General features: G+C 32.5%; 1 protein-coding gene across 1 annotated transcript in view; it reads right to left on the bottom strand.

Annotated features, from left to right (window-relative positions):
- LOC127703148 (phospholipid-transporting ATPase ABCA3-like) overlaps positions 1–16,266 on the bottom strand; it is a 46,141-nt gene that overhangs the window by 20,064 nt on the left and 9,811 nt on the right. Inside the window, exons 3-12 of the mRNA XM_052207653.1 lie at positions 14,807–15,152; positions 13,932–14,165; positions 13,235–13,488; positions 11,459–11,696; positions 9,929–10,108; positions 9,441–9,622; positions 8,552–8,686; positions 6,583–6,712; positions 5,319–5,473; positions 4,554–4,709 (exon numbers count right to left, since the gene is read on the bottom strand). Of these exons, the coding sequence (XP_052063613.1) occupies positions 4,554–4,709; positions 5,319–5,473; positions 6,583–6,712; positions 8,552–8,686; positions 9,441–9,622; positions 9,929–10,108; positions 11,459–11,696; positions 13,235–13,488; positions 13,932–14,165; positions 14,807–15,134 (1,992 nt within the window). The 5' untranslated portion in view covers positions 15,135–15,152. The remainder of the gene's footprint in view (positions 1–4,553; positions 4,710–5,318; positions 5,474–6,582; positions 6,713–8,551; positions 8,687–9,440; positions 9,623–9,928; positions 10,109–11,458; positions 11,697–13,234; positions 13,489–13,931; positions 14,166–14,806; positions 15,153–16,266) is intronic.

Below are 16,266 nucleotides of genomic sequence, written 5' to 3' on the forward strand. Positions count from 1 at the left end.
TTCCTCTGTTTCTTTTTCCCTATTATTATTATTATTTTTTTCCACCTAATTTTGTCCGCCCGCTTTCTCAGAGTCAAAGGAACCAATCTGAATGATGGTTCACTATAACAAGGAACCCTGATTTTCGAGTTGCAGTGCAACTTTGGAACTAAAAAATGGCTGCCATCACCATAGAAACTGAAAAATGGTGAAAAAATAAAATTTTGGAGTTTGGTGAATTATTTGAGAATGCTTAAACTTAAAATCATTAGATTTTAATACAATGTAGGTGCCCACTATATACTGGTTTTGGATGATTTTTGCAATCATTGGAACTATTATGTTGCCATGGAAACTACACCAAAAATTTCAAAAATATCAAAATGCTCCAAACTTATTGAAACTTCACAGTAACGATGAGCAACATTGGTAGATGTGGAATTTGGCGTTGGAATTTCGAAAATGTCTGCCGTTACCATGGAAACAATGCAAAACAGGTCAAAATGCTCCAAAAACCTTAAAGTAGCATTTACTTTCTTAAAATGGTAGGTCAAATCGATTGAAACTTTGATGGTATGTTCCCTCCCATGTACCAATGTGGTATCTGCCATTAGATTTTAGGAATGGTCTCTGTTACCATAGGAACCATCACGAATGTCAAAAATTTCAAAAATTTCAAAATGCTCCAAAATTGATGAAACTTAATATGACTGTTGACTGGCAAGTCTGGATGAAACTTTTGACTTTCGAATTTCCAATAAGGCCACTGTTGCCATGGAAACTGCAAAAATGTCAACAATTTTCAAATTGCTTTGAACTTAATGAAACTTGATATTATTGTTAACTGGCAAGTAAAGATGAGACTTTTGACTTCGAAATTTTCAAAATGGCTCGTTGCCATGGAAATGGCAAAAATTTGAACATTTCTATAATGCTCCCAATCTACTGAAAATTTACAGAAAGATGTATAGCCATGCACATATGTGCATTCACTGTTAAAATTTTTTGAAATGGCTGCCGCTTAGTGGCAATGGGGGAAGGGTGACATCCGCTATTGCTTGCAATGGCAAATCTAGTTATGTCACCCGATCGACAATGTCGGGTGACATATTGCTTTTCCTCTGTTTCTTTGTTATTATTATTATTATTATTCCAATGATTTTTGTCCGGCAGTTTTTTTGGAGCCAATGATACCAATCTTTATGATAGTTCACTATAATGAGGAACACAAAATTTCGGGTTGCAGTAGGTCTTAAGAATATAAAAAATGGCTGCCGTTACCATGGAAACGGAACAAATGTGAAAAAATCAAGTTTTTGGTTTTGTTGAACTATTTGGATATGCTTAAATGGAGAATCATTATATTTTAATACAATGTAGGTGCCCACTATATACTGGTGTTGGATGATTTTGGCAATCATTGGAACTACTATGTTGCCATGGAAACTACATCAAAAATTTCAAAAAAATCAAAATGCTCCAAACTTTATGAAACTTCACAGTAACGATGAGCAACTTTGGAAGATGTGGCATTTGGAGTTAGAATTTCCTAAATGGCTGCTGTTACTATGGAAACAATGCAAAAAGGTCAAAATGCTCCAAAAACTTCAGGGTTTGTTGAATAATTTTGGTATGCTTTAAATTAAAATCATCAAATTTTTATACAATATAGTTGTCCATTATATACAGGTTTTGAATGATTTTGACAATCATTGGAACTTTTATGTTACCATGGATACAGGAGCAAAAATTTCAGAATGCTTCAAACTTAATGAAACTTCACAATAATGTTGACTGTCATGTGTGGAAGTGGCAATTGGCGTTGGAATTTCCAAAAATGGCTGCAGTTACCATGGTAACAAGGCAAAAAAGGAAAAATTATGCATTTAATTTGTAAATCCGCTAAATGTTCTAAAAAATTACAGAAAGATGTATAGCCATCAGTATATATGTGCATTCACTGTTTAAAATTTTAAAACTGGCTGCAATCTAGTGGCAATGGGGGAAGGGTGACATCCGCTATTGCTTGCAATGGCAATTCTAGTTATTATTATTTTTCTTCCACCTAATTTTGTCCGCCCCTTTTCGCGGAGCCAAAGGAACCAATCTGAATGATGGGGCACTATAACAAGGAACCCTGACTAACGAGTTGCAGTGCAACTTTGGAACTAAAAAATGGCTGCCGTTACCATGGAAACAGAAAAAATGTGAAAAAAAAAAAATTGCAAATCCATTAAATCTTTCATTATGAGACCCAACTGGATGAAACTTTAGTGGAATGTAGTCTGGCATGCCTAGATGTGTTGACCATATTTAGAAATTCCAAAATGGCTGCCATTACCATGGAAACTGGAGAAACATTTACCATTAGCCCCTATGGGAAATTCTTAAAAGTAGCATTTACTCACTTATAATGGTAGGTCAAATTCCATGATTCTTTCATGGTATATTCCTGGTCATCTGCCAAAGTGGCATCTGTCTTTAAAATTTTAGAATCGGTCACTGTTACCATGGAAACAGCATAAATTCAAAAATGTACAAAAATTTCAAAATGCTCCAAACTTGATAAAACTTTACAGAAATGTTAACTGGCATGTACAGAGTTGCTATTTGACTTTGGAATTTTAGAAATGGCTGCCGTTACCATGGAAACATAAAAAATGTCAAAAATTTCAAAATGCTCTAAACTTAATGAAACTTAATTTTAATGTTATCTTGCAAGTGTAGATGAGACTTTTGACTTTGGAATTTCCAAAATGGCCGCCGTTGCCATGGAAACGGCAGAAAAATAAAAAAATCAAAATGCTCTAATTGTACTGAAAATTTACAGATAGATGTAAAGCAATGCATATATATGCATTCACTGCTTAAAATTTTCGTAATGGGTGGATTTTACATAGATAAATAAAATCGTATAATATAAGCAAAATGAGGATGTTAAATTTCATGTATGCCTTGTTGTGCTTCTTCGTTACATTTGTTTGTTTTTATAGTGATTAAGATGATAACACAATGTTGACTGCTGTACCCCTATTTTTGACATTTTTACCTATTGTGTCTGTTTGTTTTGTTCACGCATCGTTGTCAATATAATGGAATTTGATGCGACTGTCATACAAGTGAGAGGTTTAGCTAGCTATAAAAGCAGGTTCAATCCACCATTTTCTACATAAGAAAATGCCTGTACCAAGTCAGGAATATGACAGTTGTTATCCATTCGTTGGATGTGTTTGTTTTTTTTATTTTGCCATTTGATTGGGGACTTTCCTTTTTGAATTTTCCTCGGAGTTCAGTATTTTTGTGATTTTACTTTTTTTCTAATTGCTGATAGACGTTTAGTCCATGGGGGTACCAGCCCAGTAGTCCGTGTTCCTATGCTAACTTAAAATATCATTGATGAGGTCAGTAAATATACTGTTTATAAAACATTCAAATCAATAACACTATCCACATATTATAACATTTGCATTTTTGCAAATGGAATAGGGATTAATTGGTAGTGTCCTCATAATGTTGCTGCTGTTGGAATTATGCATATTGTTGCTATTACAATAGTCTTTAATAGCAGTGGGCACTTGTAAATGTTTCTATGCAAGAAAGGCCTTGTGATGTTTCCACGATATCGTTGTAAGTAAATGAGTTTCGTCACTTTAAAATTATGTAATTAATTCATTACCGTCTACATTTGGTGGACAGATTTTCATGTATGTTACATAACCATTCTTTTAATTTTGTTGTCGGCATTAACTGGCAATTCAAACAACCGCAACATGCCTTCAAAGTATGTACTCGATAAGATTGAATGTAATAGTGACTGGTATACGGAATTGCAAACTAATGTCCTCCGCCTTACATTTTAGTTTGAAGTGAGAACTTAACATATATTTATATGAAAACTCAACGAAAGTTGTTTTGTTTGATTTGTTGAATATGCAAATTGTGTTAAAACAGATGCCGAATAGAAACGGAATGAAGTTATTGACGTCACAAGTTGGAGACATATTGCAGAAACTTTTGCGACAGGAAATTTAAAAATATATATGTACCAAGTCAGGAACATAACATTTACTTTCCATTCGTTTGATGTGTTTCAGCTTTTGAATTTGCCATTTGATTAAGGGACTTTCCGTTTTGAATTTTTCCTTGGAGTTCAGTATTTTTATTATTTTACTTTTTACCAAATTTATGGCTCAATTTCTGGCATTCTTTTAACTGGGGTTGATGTTGGTTGTATTTCTATTCTAATTAGTAATGCATTCTGTAAATACCAGTAATAGCATTATAATTTGGTTTTCTTCTAAATCAATGCGTTTGTTTGTACCTTTTTATGTTCTATCAAACTATTCAATTTGTCCTTCATAGAGCAACTGTCATACAAGTATAAACAAACAAAAAATAATTTCTATTTCGACATGATAAAAAAGAATCCAGTGCCCAAAAATACAGTCTTATTATATTGAACTTTAGTTTGAAAGTTGTAGGATTCTAGAATCGCTGTGAAATGTGCTTCTGAAATGCAATAGCGCTTTTACAACAAGTGTCATGCTTTCAATTCATAATATACATATGTGTACCTTCGATCCTGCAATAAGGGCAATTCCAACAGACAACTTCCGTTTCTGTCCTCCAGACAAGGTACTGGAAAACTTATTTCTCTTGGATTCTATTCCAAGAACAGATATCATTTCATTTACTTCCTTGTTGATATCTTTAGATGGACAGCCTTTTAACTAAAATAATCCAAATAAAATAATTTTGTTTCGAAAATAAAATAAAAAAGACTGAAAAAGAAAAGAAAAAAATTGGTCATCATCATTAAATTTTTATTGATGAAATGTTTTGTCCTTTTATTCATATGTTTTATGGAGTTATAAATTATAAGCGTGGTATCTTTGGTGAAATTTTAAACACACGTTACGAAACGTAAATTGTGCTGAAAGACATAATTTTTCAATAAAAGTCGTAAATATACAGAATATCATGGTTTGACATATATATTTTTATCTTAAATTACTGAAGAAAATATCTTATTCAAAGAATTTAAGCATTTGAAAATATATATATATATAAGCATTCCGATAGGAAATTGTATCCATTTGTTTTACGCTACAGCTACCAAATGCATAATAAAATTTACAAAAAACGAATAATCATATGCCTTTATGATTTTCAAATACGGTTTAAATGAACAGACGATACATTTTGAAAATTCGTTATATTTTTTGCATAATACTATTTTTCAACTCTTTTTTGCTTTACCTTTTATAACCTTTTTAAATTTAGTTCGAAGTCCTTATATCTTTTATAGAACCAATTCAAAGAATCAATAAGTAGTGTACCTTCGCAAAGAATCTTAAGTGCTCTTCAATTGTCATTGTTTCAAACAGGATATTGTGCTGTGGACAGAGACCAATGCTTTTTCTAACACTTGTTATGTCTTTTCTTATATCATATCCGTTTACTTGAGCGGTGCCACTGGTAGGTTCAATAAATCCTGTAAGTATATTTTATGCAAAAGATATAGCATGTCTTTTTACAGCTGAGCTTTCTGTGATTTCTAAAAACGTTTAATATTTAAGTTTGCGTATTGGCTAGGTGAATGCATTGCAAGTTAAAACATATATAGAATACTGAACAAACATGGTTTACAGTCAACCTAATATTACCTGTGTCGTATTATTACTTGATTGTAATTAACTCTTTCAATATATACTGATTTAAGTGTCCGTCTAGCAAACAAGGAATCTTTGATATTATTTCGTTTTGAGTTATACACACTTAAATCATATGCTCTAATAATATGAAATACTACCATCATCGACATTTATAAATCTTCCATCTTAACAAAATTTGATGTGAAATGTCCAATCATTGTCTGTTTTAGCATAAAAATAGGAATTTCAATACAAAATAGAATTATTTAAGAACCTTACTAAATAAAGGCAACAGTAGTCTACCGATGTTAAAAAAATAAATAATGCTAACAACACTGACTAAGATCAGAATGAACTCTTATACTACAGAAGAGTACACGTTTAGAGACGCGAATTGTGTTGCTCTTAACTTGTTTTATCATATGATAAATCGTTTTTGTTGACGAATTTTTAGCGAAAAAAATACAAGTGATTCTTGTTGGATATAAGTTGGTCATCCCGCATTCACATTATCAAGAGATGTCAACAATGTTTCCAACTAAAATGAATTATTTTTTTGTATCATTTTTTCTAATTTTAAAGTTCTGCTGATTTTAATAATGTAGCAGCTGAATACAAGAAATATAATGACATAATTTATATTTTTGAAATAAAACCAAAAAATTGGGAAAACATTGTTTGGTAAAAAAGCTTTTCCTCATATACGACCTGAATAATAACATTGACGTTACCACTTTTAATGAACCAATTCCGCATTTTTAGCATTTGAATGCCTTTAAGCGACGCTTGGGGTACAAAATATGATCCACCTTACTGACTTCACTAAACCAGATGCGCAGTTTGGAACTTTCAATGTCTCTTCAGTGACGCTGGATCCTTAAAAAATTCAAATACCAGTTTATTTATAAAACGTAATAAAATAAACAAAATAAAATAATGTATAACTTGCCAGTTAACATAGACATAGTCGTTGTTTTACCAGCTCCATTATGACCTAAAAGTGCAGTTATATTTCCTTCATACATGTTTAGTGTCGTATCTCTTACAGCAATTTTCTTCTTTTTACCATTTCCATAAACCTAAAATAGTATAATTCTGTGAGACTTTGCCCCTTCCAAAGTTGTCGATACAAGGTAAAGCCCGTATTTTAAAGGTTTGAAATAAGATGGTTGGTCGAAAACAATGTTCACTCCTCGTGTTTGGATTTTTGTAATATCTTCAAAATCCTCTGGTTTTGTCCATGTAGTGCCATTAAAAATTTTGCCCACTAAGCCCTTCTTTTCTTATCATAATTTTATAACATATAGTTTAAAAAGCCATATTTGAAAATCTTATAAAATCCTTGTTATTTCTTCATAGTTTTTGAAAGAAAAACAGTGCCAATGTTAATAGTATGAAAAATCTAGAGAGAGTCATTTCCCGCCACATTTTCACCGGCTTATATTTCAAAAACAAGCACACGGACCCTTCATTTTTTTCTGCTTTTTTAGTTCTGTTATTTATATACTATCAAATTATAACAGTCTTTTAAAAAGTTTGTAATTTTGAAACAGAGTAGCGAACATCCTTAACTATACTATGTATCAAAAGAGAGGCAGTAAGAAGATACCACAGGAATAAACAAACTCAATCAAAAGTCGAAGGCACAATGACAACGCAACGGCCAAAAAAAACCCCCGAAAAACGACCACAAAACAAACAACAGTCTCAATAACACAAACCCCACCAAAACCCAGTGATCTCACCTGCTACGAAAGGGTTATGAGATCCTGATATACAATTACAAAACAAACTTTCCTAGATCTGTATAATCGTGCAATGACGAATGCTAATACTTTGCATGGAGCACTCAAACCAGGTTTATATCATGCAGAGATATGAAAGGATAAAAGTTTTGACATATCCATGATGATTTAACTGAGAAAACATGACTATTCAACTTGATAATTATTAATATAAAGCTTTATTTTGGCGGATAAAGATCTTCTCACAGATCTTTTTTGCTTTGTCACAAATTGGTAACATGCATGCACAAACAAATCAACTTTTTATTGAAAACAATTTAGTTTTTTCTAATGAAAATCAATTAATTATGAAAACTGCATCTTGAAATCTATTAAAACAAGATATAAAATAGACAAAGCGATTCCCCCGCACTCCAATCTGAAGTAACTGTATTATAACAAAGTCATTAAGGACTTTCTTTGAGATATAATTGTGTCTGTGAGACACAAATGATGCACCTGCAGATGCAAAATGTTATTTTAAAATACACAAAGTTGAGCATCGGAGCACATAGGTCTATGGTTTACTGTAGAACAAGCTTTGCGAAAACGCTTTGCACCTCTTATGCAAGTATATACTCCAAAAATGACAAAGTTCAACTATCTCCCAAAGGAGCAAATATTAATAAAAATCAAAACCTTGGCCACATGCACACCTTCAATGTATGTACAAACAGCCTGCAAAGTGAAAACTTCCTAGCATTCAAACTGTAGGAGGAGTTATCCGGAAACGCTAGGCACCTCTTATGCATGTATAAAATCCAAAAACGACAAAGTTCAACTATCTCCCAAAAGAGCAAATATTAAAAAAAAACAAAAAACCCTGACCACATGCATACCTTCAATATATGTACAAACAGCCAACAAAGTGAAAACTTCCTAGCATTCAAATTATAGGAGGAGTTATCATGAATAACTATATGCCCATATTGGGACAGAGGGACGGACGGACGGACAGGGGAAAACAATATGCCCCCATAACTTTCAGTTGCGGGGCATAAAAACAAAGACAAGGCAGATATTCTTTTTTTTTAAACAACTAAGTTACAAATCCATCCTAATAGTATCCATGTTATGTCAACACCTTTGGTATAAAAAAACTAAAACTAACAAAATTTTTGGCTAATGAGATACCTTTCTTAAATGCTGTATTGCTATTCCAGCTTTCTTGTCTGAAGGTTCAGCCTCAAAGTATGCTGGATCTAGACCAATTACTGAATGCTCTCTTTCATACATCGCCTTTTTCTTTGATCCACACCAATAGTTTTTCTGAAAAAGTCAATGCACTTCGAGTGGAAGATACTGAGGTATAATAAAAATAAAGCGTTACTTCAATACCTTTAATAGGAAACAAATAAGAAGGAAACATAGAGTAGTGCAAGGAATTATTTTATTTATTCTATAAACAATAAGGTTTTCAAGCCCGGGCATAGATATACTTATCCTTTTCGAAATGTTTGGTTTTTAATGGTCTTCAACTGTTATTTGTGCGTTACTGAAAAGTCTATTTTAGATGAAACGCGCGGCTGATGTTACTAATTATTAGCCTGGCATCATTGATAATTTCCCAAGTACTTTTAAATAATATTACAACTTAAAAAGAAAGCCGCAATAGCTATGTTTTATTATTATCTTCATGACAGTGTCTGTGCTGTTTTTTTTTTTAATTATATTGACCTTTGAAACAAATTTTGATTTTATGTTCTTTTGTTTGTAAGGGTTTATCATCCATTGCAGTGACCTCAGCTATTCCGTGGCAGCTAGTTTATATTTGTGGAGGAAGCCGACGTACCGAAAAAAACACCGACCTTCAGCAGAAAAAAATTGCAATATTTGTAAATTAAGATCGGAGTTTAGCACACCTCGCCATGACCGGAGTTCGAACCCACAACACCAAAGTTGACAGGCTAGTGTACATCGTATATGAACTACTGAGATCACTCGGCCACCAAGTCCTCCAGTTAATTTTTTTTTAAAGTTGACCATTTTTAACATGAAATTACAGTTTTCAAATTTTACTTACAGTGAATGGAAAATAAAAAGGTTCTGCAACTCCATATTCGCCAGGCATAACAGCATCAACATACCATGTGATCAGCAGATATAGAAGAGTATCACATAGTAGCATGATTATGGCTGTCAGTAATGTAAAATCACTATCAACTGTAGGTGGTTTGTAAAAGTTTGACCACTGGGCACCTTCACCTGTTAAAAAAATGCTATTATGCCTAGACTATTGTAAAAAAAGGGAATTTGTTTTTAACCGACTCTTAATTTCTTCTTTTGAAAAATCGTATAAAAAAGCAAACACTCCTTTCTGTATGTTATTTTAAATAAAAGTACTGACAGAAAGAAACACATGATTATATAGAAATTTCCGTGTAATGACTATGATATTTATGGAATGCTTGCAAAGTCAAACTGGAATATAGTAAACAAGTTATTTTGGAATTACATTTTCATGTAGACCTCAAATAACGCAAGAAACATCCTGCAAAAAATTAAACATACCTGTGCCTTCATACGCTGCAACAGTTTTGACTCCAAATGCCATGGCAACATTACCAAGGAGACACGCCATAACTTTCTGTGCAAGTGTCATAGCTCCATATTGATCATCATTATTTAGGAAAAAGTAAGGGAAGTAGGTCAAAAAGTATATCATCCCTCCAGCAAAGAGTCCCGTGTTTGCTGAATAAAAATAGCTCAAGTTAATGAAATTGGTGGTTGTATGAAAAATCAATAATAATAACCTAATATGGAAGGTTAGGTGCCATGATTATTGATAAAGGAGTCGCTCTTGTGGTAAGTCAGTCGCTAGTAGGACAAACATATATGCGTTTTTGTCCCCCGCGCAACGCATTGGGGGGAGGGGGCAAGTGGTTGTGGGGGGGGGGGGGGGGGGCTGGGGGCATAGAAATACTGGGCTTTCGTCCGTCAAGTCTTGTTAGTGCTCTCATATGTACAATTCTTGACAGATTTTTTATAAAACTTATATCATAGGTTTATATCAGCAATGTTTTGGACGAGTTCGAAAAGCAGTGCCGATCAATTATTTTAAAAAGAGTAACATTTTTATTAAGGGGTCAGCTGAAGCCCGCCTCCGGTCCATTGTGGCCTTCTGCTGTTTTCTGCTCTTAGGTCGGGTTGTTGTGTCTTTGACATATTCCCCATTTCCATTCTCATTTCTATAATGCCCCTTGGAAACATTAATTATTTGAAAAATTGCATCGTTAGCGCTCTCATTTGTACAATTCTTACAAGATTTTTATGAAACTTATATCATATGTTTAAATCAGCAATGTCTCAGACAAATTCCAAAAAATGCCAATCAATTATTTTTAAAAGAGTTATGCCCTCGGAAACATTAATTGTATGGAAAATTGCATCGTTAGTGCTCTCATGTGTATAATTCTTGCCAGACTTTTATGAAAATTATTTTGTAGATTTATCTCAGCGATAGCGTGCACGAGTTGGAATATCTATGCCGATCAACTATGTTTAAGAGTTATGCCCCTTGGAAATATTGATTATATGGAAAATTGCCTTGTGAGCGCTCTCATGTGTTCAATTCTTGCCAGATATTTTATGAAATTTATTTTATAGGTTTGTATCATCAATGTTTTGGATGAGTTCGAAAATCTTTGCCGATCAATTATTTTTAAAATAGTTATGCCCCTTGGAGATTCATAGTGAATTCAACAACAACAACTTTATGTATCAAAATTCATGTAACTTTCAATGTTTTCAAATTTGCTTATATGACTTACAATGTGTTCACATTTGTTCATGTAATGTTTTGTATAAATAGATAGTATACTTTTGCTTGTTTCGTTTTTCTTGTTTGTTAATTTTTATTTGTCGTCGGGTTGCCTTTTCATTGACATATAATCCACATCTTTTATTCGCATTTATATAAATACATTCTTGTTCAGACGGACATTTTCCTCTTATAACAAACAAGCATTTGTTACAATAATATTCTACTTTTGGTTAACTTTTTGTATTGAAATATTTTCACATCGCAACTGTTTAACATACCTTTACTAAAGAATGTGCTGATCATGAAAGACAAGCCAATAACAGACATTGCAAAGCAGAGGAAGAAGAAAAACATCAGTGTTGGATCAGAATTGGGGAGGACGCTTCCATGTGATCCGGCCCTTACTGACAGCAATACAGTAAATATCAGACAGGCTATCACTAAGTAGATCAACGCTGTAACAAACCACGATAACCAGTATACAATTGGGCTTAACCCCATCATCTTCATGGATTCCTAGAAATATATATTCAACTATATAATTCATATGCCATGACACACGGTAAATAAATTGAATTTTTATATAATTATAAAGCAGGTTTGTGACCATAAGTACATGTTCCTTCAATACCTGTAATGTAGTTAAGAAGATTTTAAGTGTTTATTATGACCCTTTATGAGAGTCTCGATGTGGTGTTATCACTTCTGTATCTTCAATTTACAGGCCTTTTTCTGCTTTCTTTTTGTATATTCTGACAACTCATTATTCTATATCTTCATAAAGTTTTTTTCATTTTTCTTTGTTCTTTTATCCAATATTCCCCCTGGTTTTTTTGGGGAAACTCTCATCCAAACCCTCCTATATAGAAATACAGTGAACAAAAAAATAACTTTGATAAACATATTCCTATATGCTTTCGAAATTCACATAGTTTACACAAAAAAATCTATTTATGTTGTCAGAAAGTTCTTTTGGCAGTTGTTTTTCACTTGTTCCGTTGAATGATAGCATTTGAGTTTGTCAGTTTTCATGGACTTTTTGAATTTGCCTTGGAGTTTGGTATTTTTGTCATACTTTTATGGTATATGCATAGTACATTGTACCTTGTTTTATTCATTTTTGTATGAATACGAATAAAATCAGTTTTTTTTATTTAAAAACACGTTTTTAAATTAAAATGAAATGGTACGGAGGATAAGAAAAATTAAATGTCGCTATATATATATATATATATATATATATATATATATATATATATATAAACAAGTCTAAATTGAAAACAACGTTCAAACCTATGATTGCGTTGGATAAAAACCGCAATTTTTATACGTGTGCATGCAAAACAAATTTCTTGGTAGAGGGGTCTAAATACAGCACAATCTAATACCAAATAGAAAACAAAAAACTTGCGGAAAAGATGGTATACCGCAAGCATGAGGTGCAAAAATTTGTACACCATATCTGGATTTCGACAATTAATGTCTCTTCAGTGATGTTAGGAATCGAAACGGTATTTGGAAGGCCATATAATTTACCTCAATTTGGGATTGACTCTTGAATTCTGAAGAGTGGAAATAGGATGAACGGATCATATAAACCCGAAGGCAAATATAATACAAGCCCAAACGAAAAAATATAAACAAGTCTAAATTGAAAACAACGTTCAAACCTATGATTGCGTTGGATAAAAATCGCAATTTTTATACGTGTGCATGCAAAACAAATTTCTTGGTAGAGGGGTCTAAATACAGCACAAACAACATTTTCCAAAAGACCAAAAAGTGAAAAAGTATATTTTAACAAAACGCATTTTACTAGCAGGTCGAACAACGGATGTTCTTAAACCCTGCTGACTGCCATGGCGATTGCCAAATAAACAGATCACAGATGTAACAAAATGGATCTTAATTTTAATCTAATACCAAATAGAAATCAAAAAACTTGCGGAAAAGATGGTATACCGCAAACATGAGGTGCAAAAATATATATATATATCAAAATATATATATATATATATATCAAAATACTAGTAAGTAATTTCTAAATGTTTTACCTTAAGCTTTCGTTCTTTTTCAAATACGATGTTCTTGGTTAGTTGTATAACATATAAAATGAAACCAAGCATCAAAAACAGAGGTAAGTTACTTTGGATGGCGGTCAACAGTGGATCTTCCACATAAGGAGGGTATGGCATCTTCTTTACATGCATGATGACGTCATCAAACAAATTTGATTGGTTGGATTTCAGTTTGATGATAGCTTTGTCAACTTCAAATTGTAGGAGTAGAAATCCTGTTTCGACATACCCTAGAATAGTTTATAGGATTATTGCAATGATCATCATAAACGAGGTTGATTGAATGTTTAAAGGCAAAAGCAATGTTTTCTTTGTCATTCATCTGCTTGCCAGTTTTTTATATGGTCTGCAGTATAAAAAATTAACACACACATAATATTTCAGAAATAATTGAAAAACAAAGATTTTAAAGGGATACTAAGACTTTACCTATTTCGAAAAAAAAAGATTTTTAAGGGATACTAAAACTTTACCTATTTCATTAGTTGGTTTAAATCAAAAGTCGTATATATACGGATGAGCACTCTAACAGATAAAATGTTTGAACAAAAATATGTAAAAACTGCCGTCAATTTGTATGCATGTTTAGTTTGTTTCGGTTGTGTTTTTCTTCTTTGTTGGATAGTGTGATAAAGTGTGATTTTGCAACCTACAACAAGAAAGACGCACTCACCAGGTGGTCCGCCATCGGCATCCTTATTTCTAGGACTAGTTGTCTGTGCAAAGGGGTATGTTAATCTTGTCCGCCATTTATCACTTGGTTGTACTGGAGAAACTCGAAGATCGTAAACCACATTTTTAGGAAGGCTAGTAGTATACGGTTGCTTGCTATCAAACACTACAGCTCCCCAAACCCTTTTCGGGTACAGGTTATGATAGTCGAGTAATGCTTTTTCATTGTCAAAACCTATAACAGTAATGTAAACTTTTATTTTTTAATATCAAAACTAGTATCAATATTTTTTTCCAAATTTTTATATTTTTTAATTAATAAAAATGCATGGTTTGGTGTCTCAATCTTTTGATGCATTTTAATGTATATTTCACATCATTTTACATTCACAATTTTCATTAAATTTACTATTGAAATTTTATTGTTCTTCTTTGTTTATATCAATTTAAAATTTTTAATAATTCTATGAAAATCCAACTAAGTTTGGTGTCGTCACAACTAAATATTATCATGAATACCACTAAAATTGTCTCACAAAACAATGTTTTTCCCACTTAATGCCTAAGATGTCGATATTGGCATATTTCCAATTTTTCGACGGTTATAGTTCCAAATAATGGTAGATTCCTCTGTGTTTCCAGTACTTTCAATGAACCAAAAACATTATGGAAAAATCGGTTTATACAAAATGATAAAACATAGATTTTGTCGGTAAGTATAGCTTTCTCGTGTTATAATACAAATATTCGTTTTCTCAAATTCAAAATGAGGGATAATATTGAAAAGTTAAATCTTTTTAATTAATTAAACACATAAATTGTCACACTGATCTTTAAACTTCTTTTTTTTAACTAGACATTTATAACGTATCTTACCTTTAACAAATTTTGTTAGATTGGTGTTCTGTGCTGTGAGTGAGTGTCCGACCATTGTCATTGTTTTTCTGATTGCAGTATCATTTGGAGCAAACAAAATTTCTCCTCTGGTGTAAACAATTTTACTTAAGCCACTTGAAGTGAAGTTTGAATTCGACCATATTGTATCTTGTGGATAGTCGGTTGGATCAACAAGAAGGCGTATAAGTACCAAGATTGTTCCAAAAAATAAAGGTAACAATATCTCAAAAACTGTAACACATATTTTACGTTTTTGTAACGTCCAGTTCTTCCACATTAACAATAAAAACTGTCCACCTAAAGCCATTACTTATTAAAAATCAACCTGAAATGTAAAATTAATATATATCAGCTAAATCTTCTATTCATTTTCAAGATTTCTTTGTATATTAAAGGATAGCTGTTGGCTCAAGTACACCCACAAAATAAAGCAATAATAAAGTCCGTAAGTTTCATTACTTATAAGTTAATGGTTCATTTCTGCTATCCTTTTAATGTATAACTCCCACTGTGTTCACATACTTTGTCATTTTCTAACTTTTAGCTCTGAGCATTCCTGGTTAGTGTTGGTCATGAAATTGGCGTCGCTCGCAAAAAAACTTATTTATATCCTTTTCCCTGGCTTTGAAAATTCAAAATCGTCTATACCTCTCCTAAATAGCAAAATTAAATGATCGACATTCGTCTCCTAAGTGCTAAACTCAGGTAAATAAAGGTAGGTTATACTTATTTATTTATTAAACTAATATTTTCTAGCAGGATAAGTCTGTTTTATTGTGCACAAGCACTTAATTAGTCCTGGAAATATATACAGATAAAAATGTAAAAACATAATAAATCTAAAGATTAAAAGTACTGATTTTGCATGTCGTAACATGCACAAAAAAAACATGGATAAAATTGCTCATTGAAGTGAGTATGGAATGATTTCAGGCCGTTTGTATATTATGCCTGGATTCTGCTGACTGTGGTGATGCCCAAAGTCTTGGAGGAAATAGGGAATCTGGTGAAATACCTTTTGCAATTATTTACAGTGCATCGCCATGAAATAACCCCTGTCGATACCACTTTCCTACGGGCAGTCCATGTATCACGATAATGACCAGTTCTTCAATAACTATTATGTTTATTTCATTGAGGAACCATGTTCTTAAAACATCTCATAAATTCAAATTGATCAAAGCAAACTCGAGTTATTGTACGATTTCTATAGGAAAGAGTAAAGACCAGTCATAGTGATAACTACAAGTCACTGCCATTCATTTAAGTGCAATTTTTAGTATATGAATACAAAATAAAGTTTTCTATAATTGCGTAAACCCCTGAGGGTTTGCGCAGTATATATTGGACGACCTCCGTAGTCTTTCGGAACACCGGAAGTCTTTTCGGAATACATCTGTCCTTTTCTATGACCACCTGCGTAATAGGTAATTAATTGA

The sequence above is a fragment of the Mytilus californianus genome, unplaced genomic scaffold (genome assembly GCF_021869535.1).
Source record: "Mytilus californianus isolate M0D057914Y unplaced genomic scaffold, xbMytCali1.0.p SCAF_1, whole genome shotgun sequence".
NCBI lineage: Eukaryota > Metazoa > Mollusca > Bivalvia > Mytilida > Mytilidae > Mytilus > Mytilus californianus.